Raw genomic sequence first — 17033 nt, 5'->3', positions numbered from 1 at the left:
TCTCACAGAGACGCAAAAGACAAAATGACGACTAAAAGGACAAAGAGCAGCTCCTAAACACGGCATGCGCTAAATCTTTCCAATAACGCAGCATGGCCACTGCAGAGCATCGACTACCATAATTCAAGTGCGACCCCCCCCCCGCCCTTTCATTTCAGATTCGGTCTCTCTTTCTGGTCACTTTAATATAAAGACATCGCAATTTTCCACCTGGTATCCAAAAAATAAATAAATAAAGTATTAGTAGTATAAGTGGCATATAAGTGTTCACATCTTATGTTCTTTAGAGTTTGGCTTCTTTGGATGCGAAGCTCATGAACAACAACAAAAACCTTGAATTCCTCTTATAAATAAATACGCTTTTACACATTAAAAAGCTCTCATCGTGCTCAGGTGACGCTGCCGATGAATGGCTGAATAATGCAACTCAATTTTCCGACAAATAAAATCTGACAAACATTGAGAGTCATTATTAGTGACGGGAACATCGCGAGCTGAAATCTGAGCCGTGTGTGTACGGCGCTCGGCAGGTAAACATGTTTATTTTCCTCGTGTGTGCTGTGAGTATATGTATGGACGTCTGTTTTACTAGTTCCCCGTGCTGCTCTTTTCGACCAGGGTTCTGGATCGATGCAGATAAGGCCATCTGTGAAACTGGCCAGTGGCCAGCTAACACACACACCCACACACACACACACACACACACCTGATGATGCGCTGGGCAGCATACTGGTGGAGGCAGCGGAATTGGGCAGACATGTTGGCCAGAGCCGCTAAGCAGTTTGTGTGCAGGTATTTATCCTGAAAAAAAATAAGATGAACATAAAAATGATCAGAAATTGTGTTCACATGTACTCGACCCATAGGCTCGACCTGAATTCCAGGATGAAAATAATCCCCCATCCCCGCAAAAAAAATAAATTGCGAATTCAAGTACTAAGAATTTAAACGTGAGATTTATATTCATAAAAATCAGTACACTGTAATGCAGCGCAACAGAAAACCTGAATTTTGGATGTTCAAAGGCTTCAATGTGCTCCCTTGCACGCCCCCCCGCACCATTTTTTCTTTGTTTTCTTCTATTCCTATCGCTCCGTATTGTCGGGAATATAAATAGTTTAGGTAGTGTGTGGAGGAGTCTTACCCGGGTGCGGGTCATGTTGAACTGGATGGTGCGAATCACTACGAGGATTAACAGACTGCCGAGTGAAATCTCTGTTAAAGCTCGCTCCGTGTACCAGCTTATGTTCTTCAGCGTCTGACACACACACACACACACACACACACACACACACACACACACACACACACACACACAAAGAGAAAGAGAGAAGCAAAGACAGCATTCAATCATTGCTGGTCAGAATTCTTTCTCGAGAGAAAAAAACCCCATAAAAGTACAAATAGAGCAAATAAAAGCATGTAATGTGTGAATGAAAGAGTTTGAGAGGAAAGATGAAGTGGTAGATGGAGAGATGGTGAAAAGGAAAAAAAAAATTGATAGCCTGATAGCCACCATACACAACAAACCTGTTCACTACAACATACAAAGATACACACAACACATTTGTAAAGGTTAGAGAGTCACCACATTGAAGTGGTGCCAATATTTATGAAAAAGTAGCACAGATTTTAAAAAGTGTCCAGTGAGGACGTGTTTATTTAGCATATTTTTAAGGAGTCTCTAGCGTCAGTGCTTTGGAATCGTCAAGTCTTCGGGACAGAGAAGTTTATCAATTTGCTGCGGGGGTTTATTTTTGTCTTATTAACGTCAAGAGAGAAAAAAAAATAAAAGGAGACTCGCTAGTGAGGGAATAACGTTTATAGCAGAGATTCACAAACAAATTAATCTTTGCTAATCCAATAGTTTCGGACGGGATTGTCATGGAAAATATGAGAAAGTTTTAACCACATACATTATATATACACATACATATATACATACATATATACATATACACACACACACACAGTATCTCACAAAAGTGAGTACAACCCTCACATTTTGGTAAATATTTGATGATATCTTTTCATGTGACAACACTGAAGAAATGACACTTTGCTACAATGTAAAGTAGTGAGTGTACAGCTTGTGTAACCGTGTAAATTTGCTGTCCCTTCAAAATAACTCAACACACAGCCATTAATGTCTAAACCCTGGCAACAAAAGTGAATACACCCCTAATTGAAAATGTCCAAATTGGGCCCAAAGTGTCAATATTTTGTGTGACCACCGTTATTTTCCAGCACTGTCTTAACCCTCTTGGGCATGGAGTTCACCAGAGCTTCACAGGTTGCCACTGGAGTCCTCTTCCACTCCTCCACGGACACTTTAGACACGCCAATCAGCCTACCATGCATGTCTTTGGACTGGGGGAGGAAACCGGAGTACCCCGAGGAAACCCCCGCAGCACAGAAAGAACATGCAAACTCCAACCCCGGACCCTGGAGGTGTGAGGCGAACGTGCTAACCACTAAGCCACCGTGCGCCCTATAAATAAATAAATAATATAGTATAGTATAGTATAGTATAGTATAATATAATATAATATAATATAATATAATATAATATATAATATATCATATTATATTATATTATATTATATTATATTATATATTACACACACACACACACACACACTCTATATGCAAAAATTTACATTATGTACACGCCAATACGCTCGATCTTCGTTGCTCTACAGACACACGAGGTCAAAACGACAAACGTTCACCCGTCCGGACCGGCTCATATAAACATCCGGCCTACGTGGAAAAGATTTGGTTTAAAATAAATAAATAAATAAAAATCTGATAAACTGTACAGCTGTGCTCACTGTTTACGTACCAACACACACCTGACTAACTGGTGTTTCTGTTTGGATGCTACACACGCTCTTTGCACTACAGTCTCACACACTCACATGCTTCAGGAAAGTTGGTGCGGAGCGGTTATACACAAATATTGCTGCACCCTAATCATCACAGACACCATGATGGATTACAAACAATACCTGAAACATTCCTAACAGCCCAGGAAGTCAGGACAGGAAATGCTTTCGAAAGGTATTGTTACACGGGTAGGGCGTAAACAACGTCGGTGGTAGTGATTCAGACTGGCTGTTAATTAAAAAGCGACAATAATGGTGTTGGGTCACAAGGGTGCAGTGTGCGTGAATCTGCCCGGCTTAACTCCGTGTTTGGGCTGAGAACTCGTCTACGTGATGAAATGTTTAGAAAATAAACTGCTTTTTGAGGTGGAACAGATGGGACAATTAAACCTGGGTGTGTGTGTGTGCGCACTAACCACTTCGTGTATGGAGCGGTTGAACGTGTCGTCCTCGGTGAGGATGAGGAGGATGATGAGGGCCATGTAAACATGGTGGGAGTTTCTGTCCTCGACATGATAGAGGATCTCCAGAATTGGTATCACCTGTTGAGGATAGAGAGATAATAAAATCAACGACATCGCCACTTGAAGCTGATTAATTTTCCATTTTTACGCATTAATGAACGACACGCCTTTTTATCCGTTTATAGTCGCGTTTAATGGTACAGAACATCCGCGAAACAAGTCCAAAGTGCTGATGCTGGAGACTCCTTGCTTAAACGTGGAAATAAACATCTCCTGACCGACAACGTTTGCCTTTGTTATTATTACACAACCCGTACTGTATCTTGTTACCATAGAAATGAACATATTAGCACGAGTGCATCGATTTGAACTCGCTGCTGTTATAGAAAATGAAAATCAGCACCTTCTGACCAATCGGAATGGAGAATGCAACACGCCAGGACATGCTCACCAGATTCTCCATGTCGGTTCTGGACAGCATGTAGTTCTTCATGTTGGGGTTCTGGTGCAGCAGCGTGTAGAGCAGAAGTGTCACCTGGTCCGACCTCTGCTGCTCACACAGCGCCGTGTACAGGCTGTTGAAGTTGATCTGAAACGTGTGAGGCTGCGGAGATGAGATAGAGGACGTATCTGCGAGACACACACACACACACGCACGCACACAATTAATACATACCAAACAAAAAAACAATGTATACACATTTGCTACTGCGTAAACTGTTATGTTTGAGAAATCCTCAAAAAAGTTGTGCCACGGAATATTAAAGTTATCTGGAGTTGCTGCCATTCCCAAACATAATGCTTAGAGGCTGTGTGTAATTACTACTTTCAGTAAATAACAACTTTGTTAATGGTATTTTTGTCCTTGTCTCAGAAACGAGGAATCCCTCCCATTGCTGATGCTCCACAGGGCACGGAGCGCTATGCTAATGTACAGGATGGGTCATTATCTGCTGAGCATTAAGGGGACGCGGGACAGTAAATAAACTCGGGTGATGTACAGGACGGCGGATCTGCTGTTTGAGATGGAGGAGATAGAGGACCTTGTGTGTTTTTGAAGCAGGTGATGGCTTGTCTGTAAGGGTTCGGCCAGTCGGCGCCGTCTGTCAGGTTGGCCAGGACGAGCAGTAATAACAGGCTCTGATTGGACAGCGGTAATGGGTTGTGTTCCTGCTCCACCCCAGGCTTGCTGCCGGCTCCTCCCAACGTAAACACGCTCCATAGCCCACCTGAATATGCAGAGAGAGAGAGAGAGAGAGAGAGAGAGAGAGAGAGAGAGAGAGAGAGAGAGAGAGAGAGAGAGAGAAAGGGAAAAGATGGACAGAAAGAGAGAGACAGAAAGTGGCAGACAGAAAGAGCCAGACAAAGATATAGACAAATAGAGAGAGAAAGCCAAAGATAGACAGAGAGAAAGAGTGAGAGAGAAAGCGAGACAGACAGAGAGAAAGATAAAGAGAAAATACCAAAGATGGAGAGAGACACAAGGGGAAAAAGATGGCCAGAAAAAAATAGAGACAGAAAGTGGCAAACAGAGAGAATCAGATTGAGAAAGAGAAATGGGCAGAGAGACAGAGAGAGAGAGAGAGAGAGAGAGAGAGAGAGAGAGAGAGAGAGAGAGAGAGAGAGAGAGAGAAACAGAGAGAGAGAGACACACACACACAGACAGAGAATGTTAATAAAAGGTTGTGTATGTTCAGCATGCTTTTAGCTGGAGTAAGAGGAAGTAACACAGGACTCCCATCGGATTCATCTTTCCCCCCAACACTCATTAAAGGCCACAGAACATTTCATTCACATCCGCTGCACATCTAAGGAATGATCATTTCTCCAACTGCACCCGATTCCCAGAGAAAGAAACCGAAAAGAGAGACACACCTTCACTTCTGCACAGTAATCATACAGAGTAATGGAAAGCGTTGCTGCAGGCCACATGAAGTTTCGACAAGCTCTGGGAAGAGACAGTCGCGCTTGAAGTGTTGCAATTCCTTTGTTTTAATACTGGATTCCGGCTCATCAGATCCGTCACTGGCCTCAGGGTTTTCCTCTAAAAAGCCCTGGGATGAAGGTCACGGTCAGGGTGATGGAAGCCCAAACTGTGACTCAAGGACCACAGCACCGCTCTTTATTATTTATTTATTTATTTATTTATTTAACTGACAGTGACTAATAGCCATCTCCCGTATTTCACACGTAGTTTTGCTTTTCAGAAAGAGCAAGTCTATCTTAGGAAGTCGATTAATAATTTTGAACAAAGCCGAATACGAGTCACAATGCGTCTACTTATCATTTACAATTCTATACAGAAATCAGGGCTTTTACACAACACCTGCTACTCCAACACATACAGGAACATTATGGGAGAGTAGATGCTCCAATCACACACACACAAACACACACACACACACACACACACACACACACACACACACACACACACACCAAAGAGAGAGGCAAAGAGACAGAAAGACCAAGAGACACAAAGAGAGACACAGAAAGCGACAGAGACAGACAGGGACAATGATAGACAGAAAAACATACAGAGAGACAAAGAGACACAGAGGCACACAGATGCAGAGAAACACAGACACAGGAAAGTAGAGACAGATACAGAAAGACATACACAAAGAAACAAAGAAACACAGACGCAGAGAGAGACAGACAGACACACACAAAAACACAGACAAAGAGACAGGAAGACACAGAGAGGCACATGGAGAGACATGAAGAATGAGACACACACACACAGGGAGAAGCAGAAAGACCCACAGAGAGAATCATCCCCCCCACACACACACACTTGTGTGCATCACCTTCCAGCTAAAAATGATTCAAAGTCACACATCTCATTTATTAGCTCTGCTGCAGAGAAACCAGGCCTCAGTGTATCTTTATCCCCATCTAGAGGACGCAGTGTTCCCTAATTAACATGTCGGGATCGGAGCGTCTCTGTAATCAGTGTCACACTCTCCCGGACCCGGTCTTGTACGTTCAGTCAGCTGGAGGTCATGTGGTCACGAGTGGTGCGGAGTAATCAATCAGACATGAGAAACACACTGGCTCCAAACGCCTTGGAGCACGGATCGTTCACAGCACGCCGTGTGAAGCTTTAGGTGTGTGTGTATATATGTGTGTGTGTAGCATGCTGACTGTGTTCACGGACTGTCTGTCTATAAAAAATTTATTATTTCCCATGGTCACGTACAGTCCAATATAAAACTAAGCACTTGTGAGTGTGTGTGTTTGTGTGTGGCATAGCTGGGATGTCTGTCTCCACTGCTAATGACTTGTGGTTAGACATGATGGCCCCACCGGTCAGAGCCAAACCTGAGCAAAAAGATTAGCAAACAAACCCCATAAAAAACATCAACAGAAAAAAAACAAAGTGACCATTTTCTGCCGTTTCCTGCTGACGCTGAGGTTTTAAGCTGCAAAAAAAAAAAGAAAAAGCTTCATGTTCTGCTTACGACTACTTCTAATCAGAGCCACGAGCGCCACAAACACGGGTCCCAACTCTGGAATCTAATACGTAATGTCTCCTTTCAATAAAAAATAAAAAAGTCCTGCTTGAATACACTACAATACCCTAAGTAGTGAGCATGTACACCGTAAAAAGGAGCCACGTTGGATTTAAGGTGTTGTGAAGAAACATGTTGTGCGCTACATACATAAAACAACACACGCTTGATTCTTGTTACCGGGATACTGTGTTTTTTTACTATCCCAAAACAACAATAAAAACAGTCGTTGATCATCCAGGTAACGACACGGCATTAAGAATCGAGAGTGTGTAAACTTTCGAACGAGTTCGTTTGTGTATGTATGTATGTATGTATGTATGTATGTATGTATATATATATATAGATTGATATCTGGCAAGTGTGAAAGCCATAGCGTATAATATCCATCATTAAATCCTCGTCAAACCGCTCAGTGAGCCCTCATGCCTTGCTGGAGGGGCGGAATCATCCTGATAGAGACCACGCCCACCTGGATAGAAATGCTTCCTCGTGGCGAAAGCTAATCAAGTTCTCCGGTGAAGCTTCCTTCTAAGCAGACAAGCCAATTAAAAAAAAAAAAGTCATACTGAAGCAAAGTGGAATAAATAAAAACGCCCCCTACAGCACAACTGCTTTTTTCCTTTAATTTGTCACACGTTTGTATCCCAACAGACGTGATAAACACGTTGAGAATAACCTGTCTCGTGTTCGTTCACGCGCACACACGGACACTCGCCACGGCTCCGGCTTACCTGGCTCACCTTTGGCCTGCCACACACACACACACACACACACACACACACACACACACACCATCTTATATGCTCCACAGACCACTCACACCATTACACCTCCAACAAGGATTACAAGGAGGGGGAAAAAAAAAAAAAGTTAATGAATGCAGAGTTATTACGTAAAGGATCTTGGCTAGAGTTTCCCCACATAAAGATCATAACTAAATGGTAGAGTGAGCATCACACTGCAGACTCTCTCTCCAACTTAACTTCAGGATGGTTTTAGAAAGCTGGGTGTGAAGAACTGTAGACTAAAAGGATAAAAACAAAATTTTAAAAATGGTTTCACCTCCTCACACACACACACACACACACACACACACACACACACACACACACACACAAACCCCAAGATGGCTGTCCATTTACTGCATGATCACATATTAAGCTAATATTTATACTCTAAATACGTTCCCATCGTGCAGCCCGTGGTGTCCTCAGCGTGTGAGCGACGCGACTACAAACCCCTGTAGAAGGGAAACACACAGGAAGAACACGGTGTTAGTGGTTTCAGTTGCGGGTGATGTATTATCCCCGTTTCTCCAACATGCTGCTCGAGAAGCTCTGGCGCACGTAAACGTGTCCGTGCGGATCCACGTTTACACTCGGGCTAGGTGATGGAACCGTGCGGCGGCTTTCTTTTCTTTTCTTTTTCAATTTACGAGCTGCGAATAAATGACGTCGTGGCGGCCTCCGGGAGTCCGGACACACGCCGACTACAAATATTCACCGGGGAGCATTCCAGGTCTCTCTCTTTCTCTCTCTCCAAATCAGAACCCGTCTACACACTCCCGCACACACACACACTTTCACCTCAGTGACCCTGCAGTCTGGACAAACACAGACAGATAATGACATTACAGTTCTGCTTAACATCTATGATAAAGACACACACACTTTTTTTTGTCTCATCCAGACATGGACTTTTTCTTCCTAGGAGATGGACACACACACACACACACACACACACACACACACACACACACACACACACACACACACACACACAATCCCTTTTCCTCCGTGTGTATGTATTCCTATCTTGATGTCTCTCTCCTCCACACACACACTGACCTCAGTGACCCGGTGGCTGCAGCTGGTGCCGGAGCTGTAGATTATTGATGGAGGGAGTCTGGACCTCATTGATTCACCTCGGCACTGAGGGCAGGCAGGTCTGCGCCACTCCGAGAGTCCAGCACAGCACTGAACAATTCTCATTCGGAGAAGCGACTACAAGTTAACACCGCACACAAACGTCTAAAAACAACAACAACAACAACAACAACAGTGGTGATATTCTGACCAACACAGAAACTACAGTACGGGACAGTGATATGACAAAAACATCACACCACAATAATTACAGAGGTTTCTCTGGTGCACAATATGCAACGAGAAATTAACAGACGAGTGATAAATGTGTCCCAGAACAGCGCACCTTCGCTTCTTATACACTCGCAAGCGAGACTGCTCACGCAGGTATAAATTTCTGCATCCAACAGAATTGCTCAGAACTGAAAGAAGACATGGAAAGACGGTCTACAGATGTGAAATCGATACCTGAGCGGGTGAACGCGGGACAGAGGGATTGACCAGGAAGAGCGAATGGCTCCACTGACCCGCCGAGCGCTGACCCCGTGCGAGCGAGGTATAGATTAATCACGGTCATCGATGGACTCGTGCTTCAGAGTGGTGTGAGAGTCGAATGTGTGAATCGATCGTTAGGAAGGGAGGACGGTGTGTGCTTAATGTGAGCTTAAAATGGAAAAACTCCAGGATTTTTAAAACATGGCTGTTTACGTGAATCGAGAATCGACAAACGAAGTGTTTTGCTGACTTTCAAAGAAATGTCTTCGCATGAACCCGTCGTACTTCTGTCTTTTAATTCCATTTGGCTCGTGTGCAACATGACATCGTCGCCTCCTAACTATTGTCAACAGTACTGCCTGCGGCTTTGAGGAAAGAAGAGAAGGAGGCGCGGCCAGAAGTCATGTCAGTAAAGCAGAAAACACTCGATCAGTTCGTACAGGATTCCGCTGAGGGTTTTTTGTTTGGTTTGTGTGATTGTCGCGTCCAAAAATGCTCGATGTTGCTGTGGCTTTTAAAAAAATAATTGCGATGCGACTTGAGACTTTTTTTTTAGATGGGAAAACGACACGAATTGGCGAAGTCACAATCGCACGGAATTGTCTTGCGAGGTCTTTCGCAGCGGCGTTTGTTGGTAAATGAGACCTTTTAGCTGTACTCGTGTTCAATGCACGTGAATCGAAGAGGGTTTTGGCTGAACGCACGTCCTGATGACGTCACCCGACGCGTCTTGGCCCGAGGCTGAGGGAAATCTGCGGTAATTGTAAAAATTGCACGCTCCTCGGAATATTGTGGCATTTGCTTGATCTGGCGTTCATTTCTGCGTTCGCGAAATCCTGGATGAACCGATTTTTGGTAATTCACCGTGACCCTCCCCCGTGATTAATTCATTTCCACATGTGATCCCCCCCCCCAAACTATAGATTTACTTTCACACGTGCCATGTGGTATTATTTCTTTCTAAATGCGCTTTGTGATGACATCATGTTTTGGATAAAAAAATAAAAATAAAAAAATCGCAGAGTTTCCTTGATTGCGCGTTACTTTCTGCAATCGCAAAATCCTGGATGGACTGAACCGTACCGGATGCTGGTTATGAGTGGGCTGTACCTGCTAGAGTTTATTTATTTATTTAAATCTCCCGTTACCGAAGTCAGGTACGTTGGCGAAACTAAAGTCAGAACCGTAAATAAACCTAACGATCTTAAAGCGGTGCAGGCACCGTGCTTTCCAAAAGGCATTTAAACCGCCAGACAAGATAGCAATCATGAGAATTGGAAGCTATCCGCGATCCCTCTCATGGAATCCTAGGTATGTAGCTAGACTTATGTAGCAGGACAAATTTTAGATGAATACCCTCATTATAAATAAACACATCAGTTTTAAAAGAAATAATAAATAAATAAAGAGTACTCATGGAGAAGAAAGATAGGGGAAGAAAAAAAAAAGAGGGAAAAAGGGGGGGGGTTCTTTCAATCTCCCTGCTGCCATGAAAAATGTTCTTTAAAAAAAATAAAATAAATAAAAATAAAAAAAAGCTGAATGCCACCATATCCTTCACAATTCAGTATTTTAGGTTCTCCAACAACAAAAAAAGTGGCTTAGGAAAGTTTTACAGCGAGTGAATTTGAAACACAGCCAAGCTATCCTTGCTGTTTTCCCTTAGAACAAAAGTGCACATGAAGGACATTAGGGCAGTTAGTCATGCACTACCATCTGCCAGAGGGAAAATAAATAAATAATAATACAGGTGTACATCAACGCCTTCTGTCCGGTTTCTTAAAGGAGAAATCCTCCTGAATGACGTTAATTATAACGATTAACATGCGCGTGTGCGCCGATGGCTTACTCTGTAATGAAATTGAGTGTTTTAGTTTCAAATTCTTTCCACGTGCACCTTTATCGTCACTTTGGCTAGTGGTTTAACCCCAATGCAAATAGTGGTGCAGTGGAATTCAGCCCTCACGTCACATCTTCCTCAACAGCGTGACGCAGCGACGCTTTAGTCCGTCTGCCTTTCTCTCCTCCTCGTATGTACGCTCCGTTTGTACAAACTGAAAAGCATAAACGCTGCCAGATTTTCTTCTGCTGGAGAATGAGAGTACTGAGAGAGAGAGGGGGAGAGAGAGAGAGAGAGAGAGAGAGAGAGAGAGAGAGAGAGAGAGGCAGAAAGTCAACTTCTGGCAGAGTGTTAAAAAGTAACGGACGTTTCTGTTGAGCCATCTCACTTCTGAGACACACGCCATAACCTCCTCCGTTCTTCATCTCATCCCCCGTGGTCTTCCTCTGACTCCATGACCTCTGCGCTCCTCGCCCCCACGCAGGCCGACAGGACGGTCATGGAGACATCACTAATCCGGATCGGGCCGGCGCACATCTGGAGCTCGGAGACGTACGAGGAGCGATTTGTTACAGGAACGTGTACACGCACAGTAAGTGATACGGTGCTCCGCTTTATACACCTTTATATAATACACAACGGTTTTCATTAAAAACCAGTGTACGTTATAAAAATGAAAATAACAAATATAATTTGAGAACATCATATAAAACAAGCAACGGATCGCGCTATTCTCTTTTCAGGTCTCTTGACTCTTTTCAAGGCTGCGTAATATTTTTCTGGCCCAGAAAGAAGCTCCGCCCCCCCGCTGGAAATCTGCTCAGCTCTGCTCCTTTTTCCTTTAAAAAAAAAAAGGCGTACGCTGTTCCAACTAACAATGAATATGATCATCTTATAATAATTTACCCCACAGCACTGTTGAATTCTCAAATATGATCGGCCAGTAGACATCGAATCATTCTCTCTAACAGCAGCTTTGAAAGTAGTTCCGGCTGCAAGGCAACTCGAAAGTTTATATTAATGCAACCGTTATCGTTTCTATACCAACGACTCGGATGCTGGACGCTTCAGGTAATGCACAACTAATAATAAACAGATTTAATAAACAAACAAACAAAAAGTATAATCGTTGATATGGGGACATTTTCTGTAAGATCTTCACTTGGCACTGGAAGGAGTCTCCAGTGTGGAGACTTTGTAAACTCACAGGAAAGTCTTCAGGACCGAGGAACCTCTGGATTGACAATCCGTCATTAACTTCAAGAGAAAGTGACGGGACGACTGATTAAAGCTTCTGCTGTGCGAGTAATAATAGGAACTAACTTGTCTCAGGAATGTTCCACAACGTTAACGGTAAGTATAAACGGATAAAAAAATATATGTATTTTTTAAATAATAAAAAGTATGATTCTTTAATAAACACAAAACTGTAAACATTAGCAAATTGCTGTGATGTAAGAGGAATAAAACACTTCAGGATTTCCTGTTATTGGAAAATAATCATCTTTAGAGTGATTATTTCCTTCAACGACACAGCTCCAAGAGTTTTATTGTATTCCGTACACACACACACACACACACACACACACACACACACACACCCTAATTGTCACAAAGCCGGACAATGCAATAGCACTCAAAGAAAGCAGAACTGTACTTTAAACATTAACTCAACATGACATTAAGGGTTAATATCAACATTACATGTTCCACCGATACCAAGAAGTCCCGAGAGCCGTAATAGAACAGTCAGGACCGAACGTGTAAAATAAAAGGATGGAAAGACGGTTATATAAAATCCACTCGACGTTCTCAGGCCGTTTTGATTTATGTTCCCATGAATTTATCTTCCAAAGCATAAAAAAAAACAACAACAACAACAACAACAACAACAACAACAACAACATTTCTGCACTCAGGAAAATAAGCCCATGATTTAATGTACATCAAACCACTAAACGTATGCGTTCGGTATGGGTAACAAAACCGACGCAGTGTCTTTTCAGGATCTCGGAAAATGACAGGAAGCCGTAACCGAGAACACATTCCGGCAACGAGCCTCATTCCTGGAGTTACAGGATACGTGGTTTCACCGGCGCCAAATCTGGAACGGGGAATTCTCACAGGCGCTCGCGAGAGCCAAAAGCTCCCGGCGTCGGAAACAGGACCGGCTCTGGCGTTCGGAGTGGGAATTCCGCTTGGCAAGTGGTTTGGGATGGAGGACAGGAATAGGGAAAGCATGCGCTGGGAGAAGGCTCAATTCTGCATTTAGCTCGTCTGCTTTGCCTGTCAGACAATAAGAGCGTGTTGTCTGGATTCCGCTGAACAGGATGACTCACTTGCGCCCACACACACACACACACACACACACACACACACACTCCACAACTGTGAGTCAGAGATGTTAATAATCTCATTAGCTGTCTGTCTGCACTGTTTTGAGGTGTTACAGGACACAACTGAAACATCTGCCCCCCCCAACAAAAATGAGACAAGAAACGTATAATATAAAAATAAAAACAAAAACATGCCGGGAATTCAGGACATGCCTCATGACACAGCGTATGCTTTGGGTTATGAGCAATATTTCACACAAGGTTGAATCATGTTTATTAACCATCGAGCTCTCTTCTGAGTCGTCCCATCTTCTTTACATTTACGCTTTTATCCAAAGCGACTTTCAAATGAGGAAATGCACGCAAAATCCACTTTTCTAACTGTATCACGTTTATGGCTTTGTTTGTTTATCTTTTCTGCCCCATCACAAAGCATCATCATCATCATCATCATCATCATCATGTCCTACTTTGGTCGAAACATATTGGGCAGAGAGTCGTTACGCTATTTGGATCATTTAGCTTGCGTAGTTAAACAACTTTCACTTTCTTAGTGGACAACTTTTCATTTTTTCATACATCTTGTGCGTGAAGTCAAGTCAAGTCATCGTCCAGCTTTCGGTTCACGTCCAAGCCCAGGGACTGAAAAACAAAGAGCCGAAGCTCCGGAGTCGATTCCACATGCCAGAAATGATTCGCAGTACTTTTTCATTTGAATGAATCTACATGGAGCATTTGTCATACAAGTCTCTGTTGTTATTGTAACATATTAGAACATGTTAGACATCCAGAACTACTGTAAGAGCTGTGGTTATGAAAATGAATCAAAACCTTTCGATCACTCAGAATCGTTTAAAAAAACTTTTTTTTGTCTCTTATTACTCAGGCCTGGCTCCAAGAAATCCAAGAAAAAAAGAAAGAAATCCAAGAAATCCAAGAAAAAAAGAAAGAAATCCAAGAAAGAAAGAAAGAAAGAAAGAAAGAAAGAAAGAAAGAAAGAAATCCAAGAAAGAAAGAAAGAAATCCAAGAAAGAAAGAAAGAAAGAAAGAAAGAAAGAAATCCAAGAAAGAAAGAAATCCAAGAAAGAAAGAAAGAAAGAAAGAAAGAGAGAGAGAGAGAGACAAAAGTTTACAGAAAGTTAGGACGAGTGGAGAGATGAAAGGTAGAGGAGAGGGACGAGAACTTCATCCCTAGTTCCTGAAGGAAGGATTAAAGATCATATGTACTTTCTTTCATTCTACACAGACACGCATATAACGCACAGACACTGTAAAAAGACACTGCGTCTCTTCTTCTTCTTGTGTGTGTTCTACATAATGTGTGTGCGAGAGAGAGAGAGAGAGAGAGAGAGAGAGAGAGAGAGAGGCTGGTGTTAGGAGTATTGGATGCACGTTTCTGACAGTATACTGTAAGTTCACGTGGCGTGGGAAGGAAGCTTCAGCAGAGCAGACACATCATCTGACGTGTCCCTCACCTGAACCCTGCCTGCCACTCAGAGAGAGGGAGAGAGAAAAATACACTGGACGTGAAAACGTGATGGAGTGATAATGAAGGTGGAGGACAAACGTCTGGATCCATATAAGACTCCACATACTGGGTGAAGGATGACTTGTGAGAAAGTCACTATTTTTGAGTTTGGGTTAATGAAAGCGAGTTCAGATTCAGGATTCTAGCTGAGGGACTTCGGGGGGGGGGCTTTGGTGATTTAAAAGTGTTTGTTGATGGAAACTGCATGTCATTTAAGAAAAATAGACTTTTTCCAGACTTAAAATTTTATTTAAAAAAAAAAAAAAAAAAAAAAAGTTTTCTGATTTATTTATTTTAAATGGGCGACTCAGAGTGAAATATTCCAAAAAGCAGCCGATAAGAGTCCAGCATCGGTGTGAACTCCTTTAATACCGTTTAAAAAGCATCTCAGGGAAATTCCTCAAGAAATCGGGTGAGAAAACGCCAAGAATACATTTCTGGAAATTCTCGGCAAAAAGCATGTCTACTTTCAAGATGCTAAAATACTACATTTATTCTGATTTATTTTGGATAAATAATTCCCATAGTTCCATTTGTGTTACTCCAGAGTTTTGATGACTTCATTATTCTAAAATGTGGAAAAAATAAAAATAAAGAATGAGTGTGTCTAAACTTATGTTGGTGGAAATAATCAAATTTACTGCCAAATGATGTGGAACATATACAGCAAAAGTTTGTCGTTTGTCATGTGACAGGAGCTTCATGAAGCCCCTCTCCACCGACAAACAGACATTCTGTCTCTTGCGTGAATCGTTTAACGGAGTGATTAAAGGAAGACCAGATGAACATCCTGATCTGATTACATCACACGTATTCTAAAAAGCATCACGGTAAATAAAAGTGAAATGAGTTGTGTGACCAAAAATCTACAGTAAATAACAACATTCATCTTCCTTCCAGGGTCTACAGTTTACTACTACACTAATGGAAGCATTGAAACCTTAGCAAACTGTATGCCTGTATGTCTGAATCTCGCTCTCCCCCTCACACACACACACACCCTCCTCGAGTACCCTTCCAGACTCACGTGTTCTCTCACACACACACACACACACACACACACACACACACCAATTTATTTTACATTACAGCTCCAGTAGCGCCAAACAGCAGCATTCTCCATTTAATGAGTACGAGTGCATGTGTTACTCCCACCGTCTCCTGGCTACTGAACAGCTCCCTTGAGATAGGAGTGCGAGTCAGCTCACGAGTGAGAGAGTGAGAGAGAGAGAGAGAGAGAGTGAGAGAGTGAGAGAGTGTTACTCACTGGCCACCCCCGAGGCCAGGCCGTACAGCAGACCTGCCTGTGGCTGGAAGATGTGGGCTGCAGTTGGAGGACATTTCTCCTGCCGCACGAAGTTATACAGCAGAGTCTTCACCAAGCGACTCGTCAGATTCAGACTACAGAGAGAAGAAAAACAAAACAAACAAAAAAAACACACAAGACAAGATAAGAGTTGGGATTATTCGACAAGCCTCCGAATCACACTCGGAGTTACATTAATAGTAGCTGTGTAAATAAATCTTGGGCTTGCAAGCGATAGGATTCGATTGGTAATTCGACGGCTCGATATTTGACGAGACCTTCGATGTGACGCGATCTTTTCCGTACGTGACCAGGTTTGGGTCAGAGTCTTGGGTAGGACCGGTGTTAATTCTCAGAACTATTCGTGCTAACGTCGTCTAGAGAAAGGGTGTCTCTATACAAGGAACGTGCATTTAATTAACATTCCATAACGGCCCCTCTGACAGGCAAAGCCGAATCACAGCTTTATATTATTCATGCGCTCGTTCTCATTTCTATAACAACAACCTACACCATGATTAAACGGATTTAAAGAACGCGTGTTAGTTTATTATTATTCGTTTTTTAATGAGCCTCTAGTATCAAAGGTAAAACTGTAACAGAGTTATTAGTCCATCAGATATTCATGCTTTTTCTGTTCCCCTCCCCCGTTAATATGACAGGATGCATTTATTTTTCTCTCATCAACTTCAAGAGAAAGAAATAGGAGGTTGGTGAGGAAATGTGCTGTGGGACCAAATGTACAGAGAAGCACCGGAAACCTGGGAAGATCATCTCCGAGCCGCTGAACGTA

General features: G+C 42.7%; 1 protein-coding gene across 2 annotated transcripts in view; it reads right to left on the bottom strand.

Annotated features, from left to right (window-relative positions):
* The window catches only part of dym (dymeclin), an 87714-nt gene that overhangs the window by 52614 nt on the left and 18067 nt on the right, over positions 1-17033 (bottom strand). For both annotated transcript variants that reach the window (XM_053687952.1, XM_017492477.3), the window contains exons 8-13: positions 16202-16335; positions 4396-4581; positions 3804-3982; positions 3305-3430; positions 1145-1258; positions 707-801 (exon numbers count right to left, since the gene is read on the bottom strand). In XM_053687952.1, the coding sequence (XP_053543927.1) occupies positions 707-801; positions 1145-1258; positions 3305-3430; positions 3804-3982; positions 4396-4581; positions 16202-16335 (834 nt within the window). The remainder of the gene's footprint in view (positions 1-706; positions 802-1144; positions 1259-3304; positions 3431-3803; positions 3983-4395; positions 4582-16201; positions 16336-17033) is intronic.

Source organism: Ictalurus punctatus, chromosome 18, assembly GCF_001660625.3.
Source record: "Ictalurus punctatus breed USDA103 chromosome 18, Coco_2.0, whole genome shotgun sequence".
Classification (NCBI taxonomy): Eukaryota; Metazoa; Chordata; class Actinopteri; order Siluriformes; family Ictaluridae; genus Ictalurus; species Ictalurus punctatus.
This window is presented reverse-complemented; position numbering and strand designations above follow the sequence as displayed.